The sequence below is a fragment of the Haliotis asinina genome, chromosome 14, assembly GCF_037392515.1.
Source record: "Haliotis asinina isolate JCU_RB_2024 chromosome 14, JCU_Hal_asi_v2, whole genome shotgun sequence".
Taxonomy (NCBI): Eukaryota; Metazoa; Mollusca; class Gastropoda; order Lepetellida; family Haliotidae; genus Haliotis; species Haliotis asinina.
The window spans coordinates 5,271,166-5,293,326 of NC_090293.1; the positions used below are offsets into that span (position 1 = coordinate 5,271,166).

A 22,161-nucleotide genomic window follows, 5' to 3' on the forward strand; every position below is an offset into this window, starting at 1 on the left:
CCCGCCCCTGTCAGTCGATCTACACAAGCTTGGGTTGCTGTAGGTCGCAGTTAACCCTGATCTTCACGGGATTAACATGATTTGGTGACCCTTGAAGAGGCCAGCGTCCATATCTGCATCGTAAATAGTTTCAAACCATCCATGAAATAAAGGTTTCCAACGTATTGTCGTTGTAGATACTTCATATTTAATTGTTAGGGCACCAAGCGATGCTTTTACGACTGATACACAGCTGGGACAGCCACGTGACCTTGATATCTGCGGGGCATGTGTGAATATGGCCTATGGAAATCTTGTCAGTATTGTGGATCATACAGCGTAATCTGCAGGCAACCCGAGGCCACGTATATGCAGCAGAGCGTGAAGCCACACAAATGATTCAGCCATTGCAGGGTATATTTCGTTGAACTGATGCGGGTGCATACAAACAAACAACCCTTATGTTTCGTGAAAACAGGTTTAATGATTCTCAACAAAATATTGTCCGATACATCCTACATCCAATACCAGTGGAGCTGAACGTGTAACGCTATGTTTGGGCGGCAACATCGAGACATACATGGAAGCGCCCCCAAAATCCCAAACAAAGACTGTTTCATTTCAAGATATGGACATCTCGATGTGGCTCGTCAGGGCATACATGTATAATTTTGATAGAAAGAAATAACTTCTTTTAAAATGAAAATGAGTCCCACTGAAATGCGGTTTCCTGAGGGATGTCCAGCATGAGAATTCCAGCCTTCCAGTGAGATATCTATCCTCTCTGTGAGAAATCTATCCCTTTTGTGGGAAATCAAACCTCTCTGTGATAAATCTATCCCTTTTGTGGGAAATCAAACCTCTCTGTGAGAAATCTATCCCTTTTGTGGGAAATCAAACCTCTCTGTGATAAATCTAGCCGTTCTTCATTTAGGTACAGAGAATTAGAGCAAAAACTTCACGGAACATAAATATTATGGGTTACAGGGACTGACAAGTGCCTCGTTTTCAAGAAGGAAAATATTTTGACAGTGAGTCAGTTGTTTCGACACATGATCACATATAAAATACAATATTTTACACAGTACACAAACACAAACAACATAAATACTGTGACAGAGTATGTACAGCTGTTGAAAATGTACATACATATCACATGAATGTACAATCAGAGTGGCATAGTCACCTTCTTCGCACTGTAAGCAAAATGTCGTAAAATTCTCGGGGGCTATATTCATGTCAGTAGGGACGCTGGGGTAGCCGTATGGTTAAAGCGTTCGCTCGTCACGCCGGAGACCCGGTTTCGCTTCCCCAACTGGGCACAATGTGTGAAGCCTATATCCCGCCGTGACATTGCTGGAATATTGCGATGCAAAACAATACTCACTCATATTAGGAGGTGGAGAAGCGTGTTATCGCTTTTCACACTGAAAGTCAGCCTGTGAATTCACACTGTACAGTGGGAAGGAAATTTCGGTTTGGTTAGTTTGATGTTTAACGCCGCACTCTGCAATATTCCAGTTATATGTCGGTGAGCAATTTGAGCTGCCCCTTGTCATGATACCGTGAGAATAGTTCTAGAAGTGGCGTAAAATCATACTAACTAAAGTATGTGTTCACATTTAATGACCATAACACGACTATTTATCTATGAATAATGTCAGTTGCCAGCAGGTGAAAAATACAATCTTCATATATGCTATACAATGATCTCGCGTTAAAGCAAATGTCGCCAGGAAACAGGTCTTCGTATGTGCAGTCAGAAAAGAACCCAGTGTTTTTTAAGGAAACTGTCGGGATTCCAGTTTCGTCGTACATAAAAAATACTCTATTTAGACCAACAAAACGGAAATAATAGAGTATTATGAAGCAGCTAAATATACTGCATTCTCCAGTAACAATCGCACACTTCGCACTCTCCTCTTCCTTATACACGTGTACAGTTTCATTTTTCTCATCATTTATACCACAACATTAAAAAAGTAGGGGATATTCCATTTCGCGAGCATACCACTAGCGAATGCCAACGCATATGAGAAATGGTAATATATTTCCGCACAGATGAAACATTGCCCAAGGAATGGAACAAATTGTCACATTTTCCCTTAGTTTCTCTTCATCACGCCTCCTTGGCGTCATCATTTGCATTTTGTCAATCTTGTCCAATATCCCCTACTTTTTTTGCACAGTATATTATTTTCTGCCGAGTGCCTGACTATTAACTGACTCCGATGACCCGTACCACACTGTGAGTGTATATTATTTTCTGCTGTGTTCCTGACTATTAACTGACTCAGATGACCTGTGCCACAATGTGAGTGTATATGAGATAATGAAGCGTATGAATCCCACCCCACTGTGTTACAGTGCGTATGAAGAAATGAAGTCATAAGAAAATATAACTTGTGTGTCCATTTGCATACACACACATATCAATAACATGTAAATGTTCCACTGTGAGACAATAAAGTGTATAGCTCGTAATAATGCTATACTCAGCAATCGAGTACACTTTCGTCTCCGAATAAACATACAACCTTTAAGCACCATGAATATCAAAGTAATTTTCATTAAGAGTCTCATCTCAGTAATTTTAAGAAAGAACACATTCGTATTTAATACAGTGCTACGTACTACAACTAAAACACAGACACCGAAATCAGTTACATGCTCTAAGTGTTTTACTGCTTCATGTTTTGGTGCGCCTTCAAATGGTAAATCTGTTACTCTCAGTGTATATGTCCAATCCACCGTGTCCCTACATGAGCGTTAACTCTTAGTAATGTCCAAATTCGAGTATATTTCATTCGGGTATATTGCATTGTGCGGCTCTCTCTCTCTCTCTCTCTCTCTCTCTCTCTCTCTCTCTCTCTCTCTCTCTCTCTCTCTCTCTCTCTCTCTCTCTCTCTCTCTCTCTCTCTCTCTCTCTCTCTCTCTCTCTCTCTCTCTCTCTCTCTCTCTCTCTCTCTCTCTCTCTCTCCACGTGAGCAGTGACGTAAGGAGGCACCAGTGCTTATATTCATAAACAAGAACATGTGTCCATGTCAAACACTATCGGTTTGAGGACAAGGTACAAGTGGGAAGACAATGACTTGTGTATTTAACCGGTGGTTTGTGCGGTTGTGACAATGACGGTGTTTCGAGGATCTCGACACAGCACAATACCAGGTGTGACGTTCGTGACGCAGATTTTAAGGCCGTTTCGAAGTGAGTCTCCATTTGCGAGTTATGTTCACTTGAACACAACCATCTTTTGATTCACTTGGCGACCTGTATTTTGACTTAGTTGTAGAAGTTGACTGTCTGTCCTCGAGTTAACTTTTTCGACGACTCCATAGTTAGACATGGTTTGTCTCCACACATACTGACTATGTCCCTGTCGTGGTCTATCGGCTGCGTAATATCTCCATTCGTCCATGATAAATAACGTGGTCCCACTGGTTATCATACATACGTTTTAGGTGGCTGCCGAAATAAATATATAGCGAAATCCTTGAATGAGAAGTTCTTGGCGATGACTTTAAATGGAGAAATGAGATTTGACGTCACTTTCAAAAAGATGACAAATGGCCCTAGGTATTTATCAGAGCGAGAAAGAGAGGTAATAACCTGGGCCTACAGTGTGGAAGTTCTCTTATCGCTAAGATAGTTGTAAGTTAATGTATGGCCCTTACGACTCGAGAGAGCTTCCAAAATCTAGGTCCATGCTTATCGAGCACGGTGTCAGGGTTGTTTCCAACTAGTGGGCTTCACAAAGTGGTCCTTTCCCTGCTGAACACGCTGAAGCGTCTCTTGATGGTCGCTCGGATCTGTTTAGGCGACCCCAGCGGAACATGGGACAACTTGCGTTGGCTTTTCGTAGAACCCTCCCGCTTTTCGATCACCTGGGAGAAAATACACATTTGTGAGTCATAATTTGAAACGTTCAAGTATATGCTAAAAACATACCGAAACAAATATCACCATATGGTTATGGGAGACAAGTAATTAGTCCCAGACATAACCTTACCCCAGCTGTATACAGACACGCGCGCACATAGACACACAGACAGATAGACAAGCACGCACGAAACAAAGACACCAACAAACTAGAAAGAAATGATGCTTACATATGAGGATAATTGAGAGGAAATTTACAGATGATACCACATTTGAGTTGTCGGCCTTTGGATGTATGTGTAGAAACAATTTGTCAAACATGACTGATGGAAAAAGTTATGGGTAGCATTTTAGAGGAAATACGGTGTTGTGCTGATAGCCCACAATGTACGGCATGCGCTCCTGACACGCCACGACGTTTAATTCGTTTCATAAGAGTCCGTGGATCTGTACCAACAGAAAGGCAACTCTGAACCGTCTGGCATGAAGGAAATGTGAAAACTCTATAAGGGTGGGTTTCTATCTTTGCAGCGAATGGACTGCATAGGCCGGATGTGCTGGTAGTCCCGTGTGCGTTGTCCTGCCCGACTGGCTAGAGACCATGCTCTTGCATGTTTTACCCGACAGATTTCTCTCGCCCATATGGATTATTTACAGGTTGCTTGTCGCTTGACAAGTTGCTTGATCAACTATCAAATTGTGATTAATTGCACGGTGAGTTAAATACAATAGAACGGTCATTATCAGCATATTGACTAAATCTGTCACCAACAAAGCTGTATACTACCTGTCTTGATAGTCCGTTTGTCTCCAATGAGAGCGATAATTTTGTGAAAACAAATGTCTTATTTATCAACCCTTTATGATTTTCATATGATCATCAACTGCTTGGCGTGTTTGCTAAAGTTTGGAGACATACCGAGAGTGTTAGACGCTCGTCTGATGTATTTAATAAGTGGATAAAATAGTTTTCTAGCAGTGGAAGAAATCACATACTTCAAACATCAACTGTATCATGTCAGGTAAGTAGTATCCTTGTCACAACGACGATTACGACACGTCTGTGCTGTGTCTCGAAATTTCAAGTTATGCTAGTAGTGCGGATTACCGTACTTCAGATAAGCGCTCGACCGAGAGCCTCTTAACCGAGATGAGTGGAGACCTAACTGACTGGGAGTTGTTTCTTATAAAGAGAGTGTGTTTCCTGCAATATTCAAACGTCGTCTTGGAGCGGGCACCAAGAAATAGAGGAATTGGACTTCTTTCTTATGGCTTCAACCACGACGTAGCCAACAGCTGCATTAACAGGGGAACTAATTTTTTACCTACAAACATACTAGTCTTGAAATCTCATCACAGGTTTATAGCGGCATATTCCCAACAACTAACTGCACCAGGTAAACTATGGACACACGTGCTGTCAGGCTAGATTACTACAGTAAAGTATATGGCTCAGACAAATCTCGGCGTCCTAATAGTCACGCCACCTATTTCCTTCCTGTCGACTTCATTAAGTCATCTGTTTTGCAAACCAGCCACGTCGAGACACAAACCACGTGAAACAACACACGTGGTTGTAAGGGTATGTGATGCAGAGAGACCACGATGCACCGATATATGGTACAGACACATAAGGATGTACCGGTATAGGATACAGACAAACAAGATGTACCTGTATATGATACAGACAGATCAAGATATATCAGCATATGATGCAAACAGATGAAGATGTACCTGTATATGATACAAACAGACCACGATGTACCTGTATATGAGACACACAGATCAGAATGTATCGGTATATAGTACAGAGGGACACGATATACCTGTATATGGTACAGACAGATCAAGATGTACCTGTATATGATACAAACAGACCACGATGTACCTGTATATTATACAAACAGACCACGATGTACCTGTATATGAGACACAGATCAGAATATATCGGTATATAGTACAGACCGACACGATATACCTGTATATGGTACAGACAGATCAAGATGTACCTGTATATGATACAAACAGACCACGATGTACCTGTATATGAGACACACAGATCAGAATGTATCGGTATATAGTACAGACCGACACGATATACCTGTATATGGTACAGACAGATCAAGATGTACCTGTATATGGTACAAACGGATCAAGATGTATCGGTATATGGTGCAAACAGATCAAGATGTACCTGTATGTGGTACAGATAGATCACGATATACCGGTAAATGATACAAACAGACCATGATGTACCTGTATATGAGACAGACAGATCACAATGTATCGGTATATGGTACAGACAGATCGAGATGTACCTGTATATGATACACACAGATCAAGATATATCTGTATATGATAGACAAAGCACGATGTACCGGTATATGATACAGACAGATCAAGGGGACACTCCCGCGTACACATCACGCTATCACTGCCCCTGTACAGGAAATCAAATGCTTGTCAAAGCTTTAGGGGTAAGTGTATTAATCACTCTCTCGTCGCCTTGGATTATCTAGACATATACTTTTGGACTTACTGGAAGTGACAGTCATGGTGAGCGAACAGAGTGATGAGAGCTACCCGAGAGTAGATCTAATGGTTGTTAAACACATGCTGACTTCATCATTCTACAACCAAGGCATATCAATTCCATAACCACATGCACTTGTTATGTCGTCTAAGGCGATAAGTAACTTTGAAAATATGTTACACGAGAATTTAAGTGAAATATAAAGACGCTAAACAAGCATTTTAGTATAATTTTTAGGCTAATTATTACAAACACATCACGGGGGAAAGGTTGGGATTTCCCGTTAACGCTTTGCCGACAGCGCCGTCTGTTGTCTGAATTGGTTCTGTATTTTCGGCGGAAGTCGGTAACGAACCATTAACAACAAATCTGTACTTGTCCTTAAGCATGCGGTACTTCAGCACCGCACCAGTCTTTTCTGTTTATTTGCTCTCAAAGACGATGCCTGATTTACTTGGTCTGATTCAAGAGAAACACCTATTTGTGGCTTGTGTTAGAAGCACTATGTATCAATGAACGGCAGCACTTCCAGGAGCCAGATTTCCCTGTCAACCATTTATTGCACAGTAATTCAAGCACTTAATCCATGGAAGATAAATATATGTAGCAGTTCGCAGCTTAGTCAACAAATATAATTGAGAAAGGAATCTTTGTGAAAACAATCCTGATTTGGGTAGGTTGTTTCGTTAACCGAGATTTCTCGAACAGCTCTTCACCCCTGTGTGTTGTGTTGTTTCCTCGAGAAGGCATGGTGCCATATAAAGTACATGTATAAACACGTGAAACTTATCACCTTTTTAGTTGGAAATGACCCTGCCAGAGAATAGGAAACATAATCACGATGGCTCATCAATACGAAAAGATTATTTACCAACAAAAATAGATAAAACTGAGTATCCTTTCTCATTTTGTCAAACCATATTTGGTTATGATTTTCATTGGTCGGGACGTTTACATTCGTTTCTCGTCTCTAATAATTAACGCAATAATCGTGGGTACGATTCACACAGTCAAAAACTCAACAGGTATATAATGATAACGAATTGAAAAACAATTTATTCATTCTCACAGACTTTGCAGACTTTCGACATGTCGTAACTCAATAGTTTTTCATAGATTTACAAATGTCTACGTAGATCTACGAACGGTTATTGGATCGGGACCCAGGGCCCGTATTCTCGACTATGATCTTAACTATGATCGGAGCCAGTGTGTTAAGAAGTAGCCAGTGTGGGCTTAAGAAGGGCTACGAACGTTCCGAGAATAGCTAGTGAGGTATCTAAATCTGGAAATATACTGGCGTCTGCCTCCATCTCAGTGATGGACCAGTCCTATTTATCACTGTTTTCCACTACGTACTCATTCAGCACTGAGGAAACTGGATCCTTTAGTCCACGATACTGCCATGGTAGGCAACGATCGGGCGAAAAAGAATTATTAGAAAAATACCATCTGAAATTGAACTTCACGAAACTACAGAAATTAAACATTTGAGTACTGAATTGGATAAAAACAAGTTTTACAAACATTCTCCTGCTGAAAACAGTCACTTCTTCTGATTATGGTCATTGACATGAAGCATGTTTTGAAATCTGGTGCAGCCACACCGTGGATGGGAGAGAGCGAAACTGGGAATCGAACAGTTCATGCTTGTGGCCGTAGTAGTAGTAGTAGTAGTAGTAGTAGTAGTAGTAGTAGTAGTAGTAGTAGTAGTAGTGGGATGTCCTCAGCTACGGGTAGTCTCACCCACCGTGTTAATGATAAGAAAGAGAGCACTTAAACTTCACAGTCACCATCGAATAAGACCATTTCCTGTTTATTTCAGTTTTAACAAACATAGGAGTCGACCTTCTTTACCCTGACGCCATGATATACCACTAACCCTCTGGTGCAAGCAGTAATTTTATAAGGTGACGGGAAAAAAACGAACTGCCCCGAATGCTCAAATACTGACCTTTCTGATAAGACTGTGGAATGCATCGACAACGCCGTCAGAGTCCTCGCACGCTGAACACTCCGTGCTGAGGAAGACAACGCCTTGGTACTCGCTATCGAAGTTATTGAGCGACCGAGATAACACCCTGAGAATAAAGGACACCTATATCACGAGCTGTATACAACACACGCCTTGTGCAGGCAATGTGATAACGGATGTTATAACATGCATGTGAACATCGTTGTTTTGACAGGGCTAAAGATGTTTTTATATGATTATATTTGCTTTACATGTCTAAAATATTTTGAAGGCAGCTTAGAAAACAAGTAATAACGTGATGTTTTGACGTATAGATTAATCATCGTTTCGGCTGCTTGAGAAAGACGACCTCATGTCATGCAGGAAATGCCTTAAACACCTCTTGGAAGTTTGTTGCGGCAGACGTTCTCTGATCGATTTTTTTAATATATACCGCTGATGGAGGAGTGAGTAAATGTAAGAAGGAAATTTGAGAAATCAAATCATAAAACTCACTGATGTCATGACCGATACGTATTCTACGTGTAATCTTTATCATGTATCGAATGTCCATTTCCGTACACAAACATGGATACCGTATTGAACATGAACACAGTATCGTTGGGCCTAAGAGTGAATGAGTGAGTTTGTACATAAGTCGCACTCTGCAATATTCCTGCTATATGGCGACGGTCTGTAAATAATCGGAAATGAACCAGGGATCAACAGCATGAGCATCGATCTGCACAACAGGAACGCGATGACATGCGTCAACCCAGTAAACTAGTCTGACCATCCGATCTCGTTAGTCGCCTCTTACAAGCATGGGTTTCTGAAGATCACTTCTGTCCTGGATCTTCACGGGTGTTCGGTCAGCGAGACGAACTATCTCATTACATAACTGGATTATTGAAAATCAGTGTGGAAAATCGGAAGCATGTCCATCCCGACGCCAATACGTCAATGCAAGAACTGTAAACAAAATATGTTCGACAATGTGCGTTTAACAGAGATTGGCTAGTTTGATTTCATTATTTAACAACCTTACTACCAGTGTGAAAGTCCACTTTCATTAATGAACCTTGTGAATGGGTGACTTTGTGGAATCCAAAAGCCATGTAAAAACCGTATCAGCTAAACCATGCTAAGTGTATCTATATAGTTTAAAGGATTTGCACATTCTTTACCTCAGGTGGTCCATATCACATTTATTGCCCAGCACCAACACCGGTAGACTGGGGTTGGACTTCCGATCACGCTTCAGCCAATCAACAATGTTCTCTGCGACGTCATAGCTCTGTCTGTCTGTGATGGAATAGACAACCACAACTGCATCAACTTTAGAAAATATTTCTTTGGAAGACGAGCGTCGCTCAAGGATCTGAAAGAGACAAATCGCAGACAAATAATACAAACGCACATGAATAGAAGTATGATGTTTCTACGACCCAGTATCTGCATGCGCTCGGAACCTAATGTCAACAACGAAAATATTTATTTTTGGATTTGTATTTTCTTTTATCGTGGCATCTTTGGTCGTTTAGAAAGAAAATCCACAAAAAACACAGATTGGGTACAACAAAAACGTTTGGTTATGGTGTAGCCACACCATGGGTCGGAGAGGGCGAAACTGGGAATCGAACAGTTCATGCTTAGATAGATAGATAGATAGATAGATAGATAGATAGATAGATAGATAGATAGATAGATAGATAGATAGGATATTTACATAGCGCACATATCCACGCACTAGTGCATGCTCTGGTATTTTTCCCTCGATCACTGGATGTCAATTTCAACAGCGTATTTCGTATTTCAATCTCAACTCCCTGGGGAGTATACAACTCTTGCTGCCACTAGGCGCACCGAGTTTATTGTGGCTCTCTCTATCCTAACAAGGTACCCAATTGTCAGCTGGGTGGACTGGGACACATAGTCACAGCACTTTGTCCAAGCTTACTGCACGTTGCTGTAACCGCAACCAGGTGTATGCAAGTGTTCATGTGGCCACCATCTGGTCATATACCAACGGATTCGTGGGTTCTTTTAAGTGCACAGGGTTGTGTACTGTACACTAGGGGTTGTGACAACACTGAAAGAGTCTGCACACAAAGTTGACTCCAAGGCTTTTACACCCGGTCACAGATGGACTCGATCCCGAAACCTCAACCTCGCTGGATCACTAGACTGGCGCCTTCGCCAGCTCGCCCACCATGCTTGTAGTAGTAGTAGTGGGATGGCCTCAACTACGGGTGGCCTGTATTTGTCTTATGGAACGACGTAGTAGAACGAATTGCAGCCCGTTTGACCCACCGTGTTTATGATAAGAAAGAGCGCACTTAAACTTCAGTCTAAATCCCCGTCACATACATTACACTTTGCAAACAATCTGGCTATAATTGAAATTAATATGTTTAATCGCTAAGGCAGTAAAACTCCGATATAAATTCTAAGAGACATTAACAAGTATAGGTCAGCTCGTTGCAACATGACACCACTTTATCAGAGACATTTGCGATTGTCAAACAAAATGCTAAGGATGTGTGGTAGTTTATAAGTGCAAGCAGTATTAATCAAGAGAATGTGTCCATGTCATCCGCCTATGTATCAAACTTGGCGTGATGCACCAGATGGGGAAGCTATTTATCAACCAGTGCATGTATACCATGTTGGAACATGTAAATCCACTTGTTACCTTGTGAACCCAGATATAATGTTTGGCAGGTGCCCGACAAAACGCATACCAACCAACCCAATTACACAGTGTCGAGTGAGTGGGGACATGGTTCCAGTGTTTTTCGGAACAAAAACTCTAATGATGCACACCATTTATCTATTTCTGTGCCAAGCACAATGAATTTGCTTAATGATACGCCTACCTGTCGAACCTGAAGGTACCGAAGCTAGTCGGTCTCACAGTCCCTGAACCACATTATTTTCCCTAATGCCAAGCCCCCTCTGCAATGCAAAAGTCTTAAATGAAGCAAATCTAGATTTCTCCAGGTTCTGAATCTCTGCTCTCCTTGGGGCTCCTTTTCAATTTATAACAGCTTTGTTACTATCAAAATTATATCTACTAGTATTTGGAGACTAAGCATTAGTATAGTACCAAAGTGTAAATGTATAAGTCTAGTGAGAATATGGGTGTATTTTCTATGGAGACATTTACCCTGACATTCAGTGTCTGAAAAACAAATCTTGTGAGGATGTTGACTTACGAACGTTTAAACCTATGGGTAGGTCTGAGCAGCGTTTTGCTTAATATTTAGATCGGAAACGACGTCATAACATATCATATCCACTGCATGGTGGCCGTCATATTTCAGCCGATTCAGTGAGTTAGTGAATGAATGACGCTTTGTAGCAATATTCCAGCAATGTCAAGGCGGGAAGACCAGAATTGTACTTCACACCTTATAACCACGAGGGGAATCGAACCGGGTCTTCGATGTGACGAGCAAGTGTTTTAACCACTAGGCTATCCCACCGCCACATCAACATGATGGCTGAACACAACCGAGAGCTTGTATCTGCGTTTTGGGGGGAGTTGAGCCAGGGTCTTCAGTGTGCCGACCGAACACTTTCATCACAAGTCCATCCCACCGCCACAGAAGATGAACATGGATGATAGACAATGGCATGTCACGTGTCTACTTCATCACTGCAAGCACCTGCTGACTGCACGGGGAGCGGGTTGTTTACCTTCCGCGGCAGTGATTGACATGCCTTGGAGAAACAAAAAAAACCCCCAAAACAACAACGCTATCTCGCCAATAAAACAGCTTTAAATAGAGAGGAATTAGGAAGGCGCGAGACAACATAAAACATGGCAGTCCGTCACCATATTTGTTTTCACTGGTATCAGCAAGCAAGCACGTGTCGATGTGAGCATTTACTAAAAAATCCATCTGCACTTTCGATTCGCATTTGACACCCAGGTATATTGCTACGTAAATATAGCGAAGACAAAGATGAAACCTGAAATAATTATCTTCAAAATGTACATCTAAGCATCCGGTGTCACTTGCTCGGAAATAAATAATTTCCAACAAGAACACTGACAGGTAAGCTAACAACGGATTCTGTTGTACCAGGAACTTCATGTTGGAAATGGTCTGTGGTGTACATGGGAAAGGTTTCGCTCCAACAATCACTGTTGCCATAGGTAGTGTTGATGCTGTGTGAAATTGGTGAGTGAGTGAGTGAGTGAGTGTATGGTTTTACGCCGCTTTTAGGAACATTCGCGCAATATCACCGCCTGGGAAAGTAGAAATGGGCTTCACACACTGTATCCATGTGGTCAGTCGGACCCGGGTTCCTGGCGTAACTAACGAACGAAGACTGTATAAATACAAGCAGCAGTTTTCTGAACGTTAAAAGTTCTTGTGATTTAATAGGGTGAGGGAGAAGCGGCTCGTCCGGGGGACGGCGTAATCCTCATACAGGTACAAGTTGTGAACTGATTGCTGGTGTCCTCCGTGATCAGAGGCGGACTGAGGATTTTGGAGAAGTCTCTCTGTGTGTGGTTAGGGGGGAATGGTTCGCATGAGTTTTTTTCATGCTATCTGAACAAGTAAAGATTAATTCCACAAATAAATCACCATTCATGTCATCTCTAGGCTCGTCAACAGAGAACATGGCAGCCAAACCAACGGTTGAAGCCATGAGGTACGAGGATACACGTCCAGTCAGGTCAATCCACCGATCCCTATTCATTGAGTCTTCTATGCGCGAGTTTCTCTGAACATATCCGCCCTTGGCACATTTAAAAACATGTTTGAAGAACTCATTTCCCTGCTTCACACGTTTTACGCTCTTGTTTACGTTATGCAATGTACTTATCAAGTCAAACAATGATGGCCCAAACCTCTAACCACTAGTCCCCCCGTGGGTATACGCTGTGGTAGCCTAGTGTTCAAAGGCCTTCCAGAAACAGGTCTTACGGGATATAGTTGCTTGGGTTGTTAGGTCAGGGGCAAATTATGTGGTGTTTCACATCAACGTACAGACCATCCACTACGTACTTCCCGTAAACCGACCACAATTTGTGACAGTCTGAACCAATAATGAGGAGTATCTGGAGCAAATTTCGCCCGAGCTGTTTGTAATAAAAGCTCCAGTGATCAGTGTTCAAAGCCATCAAAGGGACCCATGTGGTCATGTTACACAAAAAAATGAGCTATTTGGCAGCCTGGGGTTATTGTGTGTGTGAGCGTGCGTGCGCGCGTGCGTGTGCGTTTACACTATTGAGAAAGGGGGCGCTCACTTCGTTTACACCTGACTTTCAAGTTTTAACAAAATTTCAGGACTAAATGGGGGATGGGCACCCTTGCATCCCCACCATGGACCCTCCTATGGAGCAGGTTGAATTGCAGAGAATAACGTTCATTATCTTTCACTCGATCTTCCAAGTCATGAACACGTTTTGCCATTTCTTCTTCTATCGTTTTGTCAGGTGTGACGAGGTTTGCACTATGTTCAGTTGTTAGAGTTCCAAAATTTCCTTAGAAACAAAGTCAATAGAGTTCATAACATACGTTAAAGCCATAAAAATAGCATTTAGTCAAAACGTTTATTATCAGTATATGACTTGTTCTTTTCCATGTGATGTTTGCCCAGACAAAAGCGGTGTAAACGTTGCTAATATTCATTAAAATGCCACGTCCTAGTACACCTTAATGCATAATATTTGTTCTGTGGCTGAAGAGGAAACTTATAAATGGAAAAGTGTTCTAGAATCAGAATTATAAAATAAATACAATCAATTACAGTTTCAAATTCTTCACTCAGACACATCTGAACAAGTTGTATGTTATGCATAGTACACTATGTGAACATTGTGGCAATGTTGACACTATCAGACATTTTATGTTTTACTGTCCTCACGTTTTGCAAAAGCAAATATTCAAGGTAAGGTATATCCAAATTACAGAGATGTTGTATCATATACTCTTATTGGAGACACTCGAGACTGTAAATTATTGAATTACGTATTGATGTTGCTAAATATAGTACATAGCTGAAAAAATCAAGGGAAATGATTCCAATTTTAACACTTGAATATGAATATGTAAAATTACATTATTAAATACTAAAACATACCAGAAAAAAATGTGAGTGAGAAAGTGGAATCTTTAAGCGCATAGTGTTTAACACTATATGACAAGTGTATATCTAATTATGACTAATCGTTTTTTAACTCCAACACCCTGGTATGTCCATCCACGAGACACTGTACAGGGCGTGTAAAGTCGTGGAATTGTACTGCTAATAAATGATGCTACTATCTAGCATAAGATAAAGATGTCTACTTTTGATGTCTCTGTGATCAAAACGTTGATCCAAAATATGTTCCCTTTATAAAACGTTGCATTAACAAATGTCAAATACTTTCATTTTCTCAATGAAGTAGAGAAAGACCTCTCCATGTCTATGAATTTTCCATAAGCAAAAATGTCGTCACTACAGTCATTGTTTAGTGACGTCCCATGTTATACCATATGTTGAAATATACCTAGAGAGATTGAGTTGGCAAACAATAGGTGATAGTTTTGAATTTGCAATGTCCATAAACAGGATGTGTTTTCAAATATTAGACCATATTTGGAGCGTCTGTCAAAAATCTGGCACTTTGTCTGCCAAAAAGAGTTTTTTTTAAAAAAAACAACAACAACCTAACAAACAAGCAAAAAAAAAACAAACAGATGGATTACGAAACAAAATCCAGCTCGGAGAGACACGAAGTCTGGACTAGACTTATTAAATGTAATGTTGAGGTCAAAACCGCGTTTCCTGGATTACGTTAGAATGAACACTTGAACTGTTGAAACTGATAAAGGATAAACTCACCTTTCCGCTGACGTCAGTAATTCTCAGCGTCACCTGGCGGTCGTCCACATATACAGGCCGTTCGTACGTCACTTCCTCCAGTTGCGCAAACTCGGTGAGATACCTTCGAGTTAAGAATCGGACCACCAGAGCTGAAAGAAGCGTAAGAGATAAAGAAAACCCCACCTGGATCAAAATTCATGGCTAATTAGTCAGGAGGTAGGCAATAATTACAGCTGACAGGGAAATCTGAACCGTCGACAGCACATCAGATTTCAAGATGGAGCGTCAGTAAAACCGCCGAGTGATGCATTGTACGGGATTAAATCAGAAAAAAATAAACAGGGAGATTTGTTAACCTGGTTTAGGGTTTCCATCTATCACCATCCTCGAGATTAACAAACAGGGATATAAGCCTGGGACGTCTTAAATTCTCTCGGATCAGGTTCGCCACATGAAGGATATCGGATGACTAGTAAATCTGATGAAATTTCAGAGTATAATGTCAACGGTCTATATGCATATATGTAATTTCTATATTTGAACATGTTTGTTTTTAAGCCATCGGAATCGTTGTATATCGTAAATATGATTGTGACACCATGGCTGCGCTCCACACATCAGATCCATGTGGGTAATCGAACCTAGGACTTAGGCGAAATGGGCAAACGCCTTATACACCAGGGTACCAAGTCGATCTTAAAATTAAAGAAAAGATTAAGAACATCCCCAAAAGGTAGTAAGGTAAATTCCTCTCCGGGAGGTGGGGGGTGCTGGAATGTTGGAATAGCATAATTTGTCATCGCGTCGAACCAAAACCAATGGAACTCCCGATCTAGACGCCTAATTTTAACATGGCTCCTTGGTAGCTATCACCAACAATTGGAATTTCCCCACAATGGACTTCACGGGCACATACCGGCTATAGAAGTATATACCATCACTAATGAACATGTCCATCTACACCAATTTAATGTGAACACAATTACCGTGAAGGCCGTTTCCGCAGACACCCGAAGGTCCACGTGGAGCTCAACGATGGCTGGAATGTTTATAGGTTCTTGCTCCAGTGGGGAGCACCAACCCGTAGTGTCTCCGAGTACATCGTCAGAATTCCAGCACTATCAGAGGTCCCAGACAACAGCCGTGGATTTATTATGGAAGTGATTTGCCCGATATGTGGTCCAATTAGACCTGTTAATGGCGGAGTGAACATAGTCTGGCGTACAATATTCCCGGTTGGGTATCTAAGCCCGGGATGAGTTGTTAACCAGTGCAAGGGGTTAGCGAGTTAAGAGTGACGCAGGTCGCAAATGTTACTCGTTGACTCGAATCACGGGTGAATCACGGATCCTGGTAGCCAAGGGACGCAACTCTTTGTGCACTAGCCTTTGCTCCAAGGCTGACCTGAATGCTGAGCCCACGGATGTACATGAAGAGCAATTCTTTCAAGAGATAAGACTAACAAGACGACACTCTAAGGGCGTCAGTTTGTTGCTTATATTATATTATAAATGATCATTTGAACTATTAATTATTACCTTTGAGACTTTCGACATTTCATATTTAATTCCAATATTATTTGAACCTTTCTAAGAACCTTTTCTTAAGTGACATACGAAAGAAAAAAAAACACGTGATGTAATTCTAAATGTTTATGACAAGTAAGTCACGATCTGAACACATTTCACGTGAACACATTTTTAACGTGTTTGGAAATATCCACAAATACGATGGGAATGTTCTTTTGTACGTCAGTTTACCTTTCATCGGAACGTGAATATTTAAATGAAACTCCATGCATAGTAATGCAGGACCAGTTCTTTTCCGGAATTCACATACAAGGTCCACACTCTAAACGAGTGTATGAAATAGAGTCTGCTCGGCGGCACGCTGCTTGCTAGTTACATGGCGGGCTTTAGTTTATAGCCAGCCCTGTGGGCCAATACATTTTCCAAGATAATACGTTTGACCATGTCATTGACTACGGGAATCATTCAGTCAAATTGTAACTTCCACAGATCAGACTACCCTTTAATCTAACACTAAATGTGATTGGTCTGGAGATTGCTTTCAGCCAATGAACAGTGTTGTTCTTTTCTGATAGTATGTAACAATCGCAAATCGATTCTTTAATCACATTATTTTAACACCTTATTTTAGTTTCTTATTTTAGATACATGTTAACAAGGCCCGTTAACTAATTTCTTCAGTTATCAACCATGTGGGCTTGCTGGGTACTTTAGGAGTTTCATACACTGAAATGAGTTCAGCAAACATCAACTTATCCAACTCCAATAATGTGCGATTCCGTCCATACGCTTGGACATCCTCTACAGTTCCCTGACGTGCAATACTGATTAACTGTACAACGAAGGGGCAATACATGTTAGCCTTGTGGCCAAAGCGTCCGCTTGTCCCGCCAAGGATCCGGTTCGATTACAAACATCGTTACAATGAGTACAACCCATTTGTGGCGCCCCCTGTCGTGACACTGCTGAAACATTCCTAAAGGTGGCGTAAAACTCACTCACTCACCACATTCATACATACATGTACATATACAGTGTTAACTAATTTATATGCCAGGTTGAGTGGTTGTTAAACTGAGATAATGACTGTGGGTAACAGGTGTGATATAATGTGTAGTCATTACTCATAGTTTGGCATACAGCAAATTGGAGTTACAACTGGTACTGAGTGATGGGATTGGACTTATCTGGGCTGCCAATTTGTGTGAGCTTTATTCGCCGTAAATAAGATATAAAAAAAATCCCATACAAAATACGTTAAGTTAAACAGTTAAGAAGGTGGAAAAGCATCAACATTTTCCAACATTTTAAGGAATATCTTTGTGTGACAAAAAATAGCTTTGATGTAGCAATTTGCTCAAGCCCAGTGAAGCTCAACTGGTCTCAGTTTTAACAGAACTTGAATAACGTTCCTTATTGCCATCAATATTGAATCACCTTTCCCCTGTCGCTAATGCATGTATCCTCATTCAAATGACATTACCCAATTTTATGTCCATCATTTAACTTTACTTCGGAACGCCTATTTATTTGACATAGACATGAAATTCCAACAACCTTCAATCTATTCGCTGTTAAATGATGCATTTATATTAGTCAACGCACAGAGCGATTTTCTGTCTGTTAATTCCCTAACGTTGGTATAATGAACATGTTATAATCCAATTATTCTGGCAGAGACGCCATTCAGCCTGGCCGACGTGTCTCGGAGAGCTGCATTATGACGTAAAAAGTGCAGTGCATGGAATAACGCAACTAGCGCCAATATCAACCACGAGCGGTGAAATTCCATTAAATCACTTTATCTCAATTAAATAAAATTCAGAGGGCAGCGGTATGTAAGGCTGTAATGCTGTTTCGACAAATAATTGCATATTTAACATGAACCGTTTAAGCAATGTCCAAGTAGGTTCAGATCAGGAGTGCTAATTATGAGTTGAAATGGGAATTATACATTTTATTCTTTTCCAGTTAATGATCCCCAACAACCGCCATGTTAGAGGAGGATGCGTCTGGTTTTGACATAACGAAATGTCGGTTTTATGCCCCAGTCGGCTATATCTGTCGCAATCGGGTGTATGATTGAATCTGGTAGAGACACACCTGCGGTTGATAAGACGAACATATATTATATCCACGGTGTCGGGGTACGATCCTCCACAATCGGTCATGCCACACGCTGTATTCATGTTATCCTCATATAGGTCAGTGGCAGTTGCCCCACACATAAAAGTATATGTCTTGGGCAGGCATAAAGGTTAAAATCGGTTTTTACCGAGCGACATTAACAAATATGATTAGTTTCAGTGGATGATGTCAGGGCTGATATATTTAGGAATTATTATTTGCACGTATATACCTGGTAGCAATTACGTCTGCGTATCCGTGTGGGAATCGAACTCGGAGCGTCGATGAGACGAGTAACTGGTTAAACCCATGTGTTATGTTAGCACGCCCGTGTGTGTTAAAATGAACACTTCCTCTGAAGTTGCGGTTCTATAGGAAGATTGATATAAGATATATTAGTTAATCCAAATGTATTATTCCCCACCCATCGTGATGAGCGATGTCTCTGAGATTCTAATCCATTGTACAGGAGACATTTAGCTGGTTGTGACCAGTCGTGTACGGGGTTCTAACCCATGCTTGTCTGGAGGCGACGTCATCGACAGGGCGCTCCGACTGGTACCTTGGTTGACAGAGTGCCGGAACCCGATCTTTACACTTCTATACAGTTCCGGTGGGGTGGGGTAGCCTAGTGGTTAAAGTATTCTCTTGACACCCCAGAGACCCTGGTTTAATTCACTAAATGAGTACAATGCGTGATGTCCATTTCGGAAGTCCCTCGCGGTGATGCTGGTAGTATAATGCTAAACGCGGCTTAAAACTCACTTACTCACTGTACACGTTGTTCTTCGTATCAATATCTGCTTTCTCTGATACCGTCTCGGCTATTTCATGCCGTTGGCACCGAGTGTATTTCTCCTTTCTGACTTAAGTTTGAAACCAAACTGCCCTTTAAGATTCATCGTGTCGAAATAAGTTGCATTTCTTCACTTTCTAAATGGTTTTGTGTGTTTATATATGCATACTTTCAATTACTCTTTTGAAAATGACGTAATGATCTGACAGATGTTACTTGTGGAAACTAATTGTGACTTTTTTGTCGCATACAGTTATTGCTATCTCCGGTAATAAAGAGATTTGTAACGAATGATTTCTTAGAGAGGAATATTATTGAAAAATTATCAGAACGGGGCGTGGGAAGCCCAGTGATTAGGGGCGGCTGTAGCTGGGGTTCGACTCCCAATGCGTACAGTGTGAAGCGGGGCGGCGGGGTAGCCGTGATTAAAGCGTTCGTTCGTCACGCTGAAAACATGGGTTCGATTCCACACATGGGTACAAAGTATGAAGCCTACTTCTGGTGTTCCCCGCCCTGATATTGGTGGAATATTGTAAAACTATAAAACTGACTCACTACAGTGAGCAGCCCACTTCTTGTGAAACCTTGTGTCCAACGGTGTTATATTTCCGAAGTATTACTAAAAGCGGCGTAAAATCCAGCTCACTCACAAGCTATCACACCATTGAGACTCTAACCAGGCCACAACTTAAAGATAAAATCTAATGTACCAGTTGTTAGTTAATCCTTATCATTGCGTTAACTCCTCACGGCATAATCTGTCTCTCAGTGCGCGTAACAGATGTAAACCATCAGGTTCACCAGCCGTGTCCAGCGTTCAGAATTAAAACGAAGATTTTCACGGTCGCGTTGTATGCATGGCTCAATCCTGACATATGTGGAAATTCAAACACATAAATATAGTAGGTTATAACTTTAAAAACTCAACAGAAGAGCCCATGGGAAATTTAAAAAAACCCCACACATTTCTGACTTTCAGACTAGATGGTATAGTTATCAAATACTGTGAATGTTTCATTAAATGTATGCTTGGAGGGGTAGTGTAAGAAGTTAAATTTGAATCGGTTGGTCTCACGAAAGCTGGTCAAGTTATTCCATCCTGGCTATGAGTAGTACTCAAAGTGGGAATCAGTTTAACTGAATAAAGAAACTGTACACACCTGCCCACGAAATTCATTTTACCCATAATGGGAAATAAATTGTCTTGGACATTAATTAGACCGCATTTTAGCGACTTTCTACATATTACAAGTTCTTTAAACGCACATAAAGAGCCAGCATTAACCTCCATTGAAGCATTAGCCTTTGGATAATCGGAAGGATAGTACTGCAATGGCCCACTGTCTTCAAAACCAGAGAAGCAGGAAGTATGTGATATAAAACTCCACCTATAAACAGTTGTGTTTGTGGAGTGTTTACGTTATCAGGGAATACAGCCACAGTAGGCCAGTTGTGCCGGAAACCTCCGTTTCAAACAGACAAAAACACGGCTTCGCCACATTCTTAAATCTCATTACATCTAGTGTATAATCATTCAAACATGAGTTTACCTAAAACCAAATTCATTAATATTTATTCTACCGCACATGACATTCAGACATTTTGCATGGAAAATTTATTTTGTTTTATCTGCTTCCAAGAAAAACCCAATATTCGCAACGACACAGAAAATAAATGTTTTTCTAACAAACGGTAAAACAAAAACAAGCCATAACTTCAGTGGTGGCAAAGCGCATGGACCTGAGTCGGATTACAAACTCGATAAGGGGCATAAAGGAACTGAATAAATTACTTACCAGTTTTACCAACCCCTTCTTTCCCAAGAACAAGGATTTGAATTGGTCCCTTCATTGCGGTGACTTGTCACATTTGTCCAGCGTTGTCCAGTTGTATATCCCAGCACCAACTAATGTAGCGGTACTGCCTGAAAATGAAAGCTGATGAGTATAAGCCTCCTTGTCTTCGCGTCGAGCAGACGATAACTGTCGGCTGCTCGTCTGACAGCTGCGCGTAGCACGTGCTGTAACGAGATCTCGTTCTCGCGATGCTCGTACATCCCGCTGTCACAGGTCGTGCATTCCATTACAATTTGGATGAGAACGTGAAAAAAAGTTTGTTTGTGGCCTAGAAACTATTCTGTATCAATACAACCTAGTTATTTATTATGGAAAAAAAACATGACAGACTGATTACCGTTTGGCTGATTTAGTACACCAGCTTGCATGGTGAGCGCTGGTGGAAAAGCATATGTAAGTGCATTGAAGATCAGATTACAAAATATTATGGAAGCAGGAAATAACAATAAAACAAGAAAGAATTAACAGCTTTCCTTCGTGAATACCATATCCCACATAAAACACAATGTTTCAATGTACATTAAAACGTATGTTGCAGTAACGGCGAATATTCAACGAAGAAACATACCTAACCGATTTGTGACCCTGGTGTATCATACGATTATATGATTGTATGATATGATAATAACATACCTTGTGATAAGACTATCAGAATGACAGATGTGCCTGTTTTCATT

The 22,161-nt window shown here is 41.1% G+C and overlaps 1 protein-coding gene across 1 annotated transcript; it reads right to left on the reverse strand.

Annotated features, from left to right (window-relative positions):
- Positions 1 to 443: 443 nt before the first annotated feature.
- On the reverse strand, positions 444 to 21,633 carry LOC137261402 (ras-related and estrogen-regulated growth inhibitor-like). The gene is made up of 6 exons (XM_067799148.1): positions 21,425 to 21,633; positions 15,195 to 15,325; positions 9,533 to 9,726; positions 8,346 to 8,472; positions 840 to 3,863; positions 444 to 759 (listed from the first exon to the last, which is right to left on the reverse strand). The coding sequence occupies exons 1-5, from the start codon at positions 21,477 to 21,479 to the stop codon at positions 3,729 to 3,731; spliced, it is 642 nt and encodes a 213-aa protein (XP_067655249.1). The 5' UTR covers positions 21,480 to 21,633; the 3' UTR covers positions 444 to 759; positions 840 to 3,728.
- Positions 21,634 to 22,161: the final 528 nt, after the last annotated feature.

Coding starts and splice junctions, on each gene's coding strand:
- LOC137261402 (XM_067799148.1), bottom strand. CDS start 21,479: ATGAAGGGACCAATTCAAATCCTTGTTCTTGGGAAAGAAGGGGTTGGT. Junction 9,727..15,194: donor TTACTGACGTCAGCGGAAAG/GTGAGTTTATCC, acceptor TGTCTCTTTCAG/ATCCTTGAGCGACGCTCGTC. Junction 8,473..9,532: donor TGTGATATGGACCACCTGAG/GTAAAGAATGTG, acceptor CTTTATTCTCAG/GGTGTTATCTCGGTCGCTCA.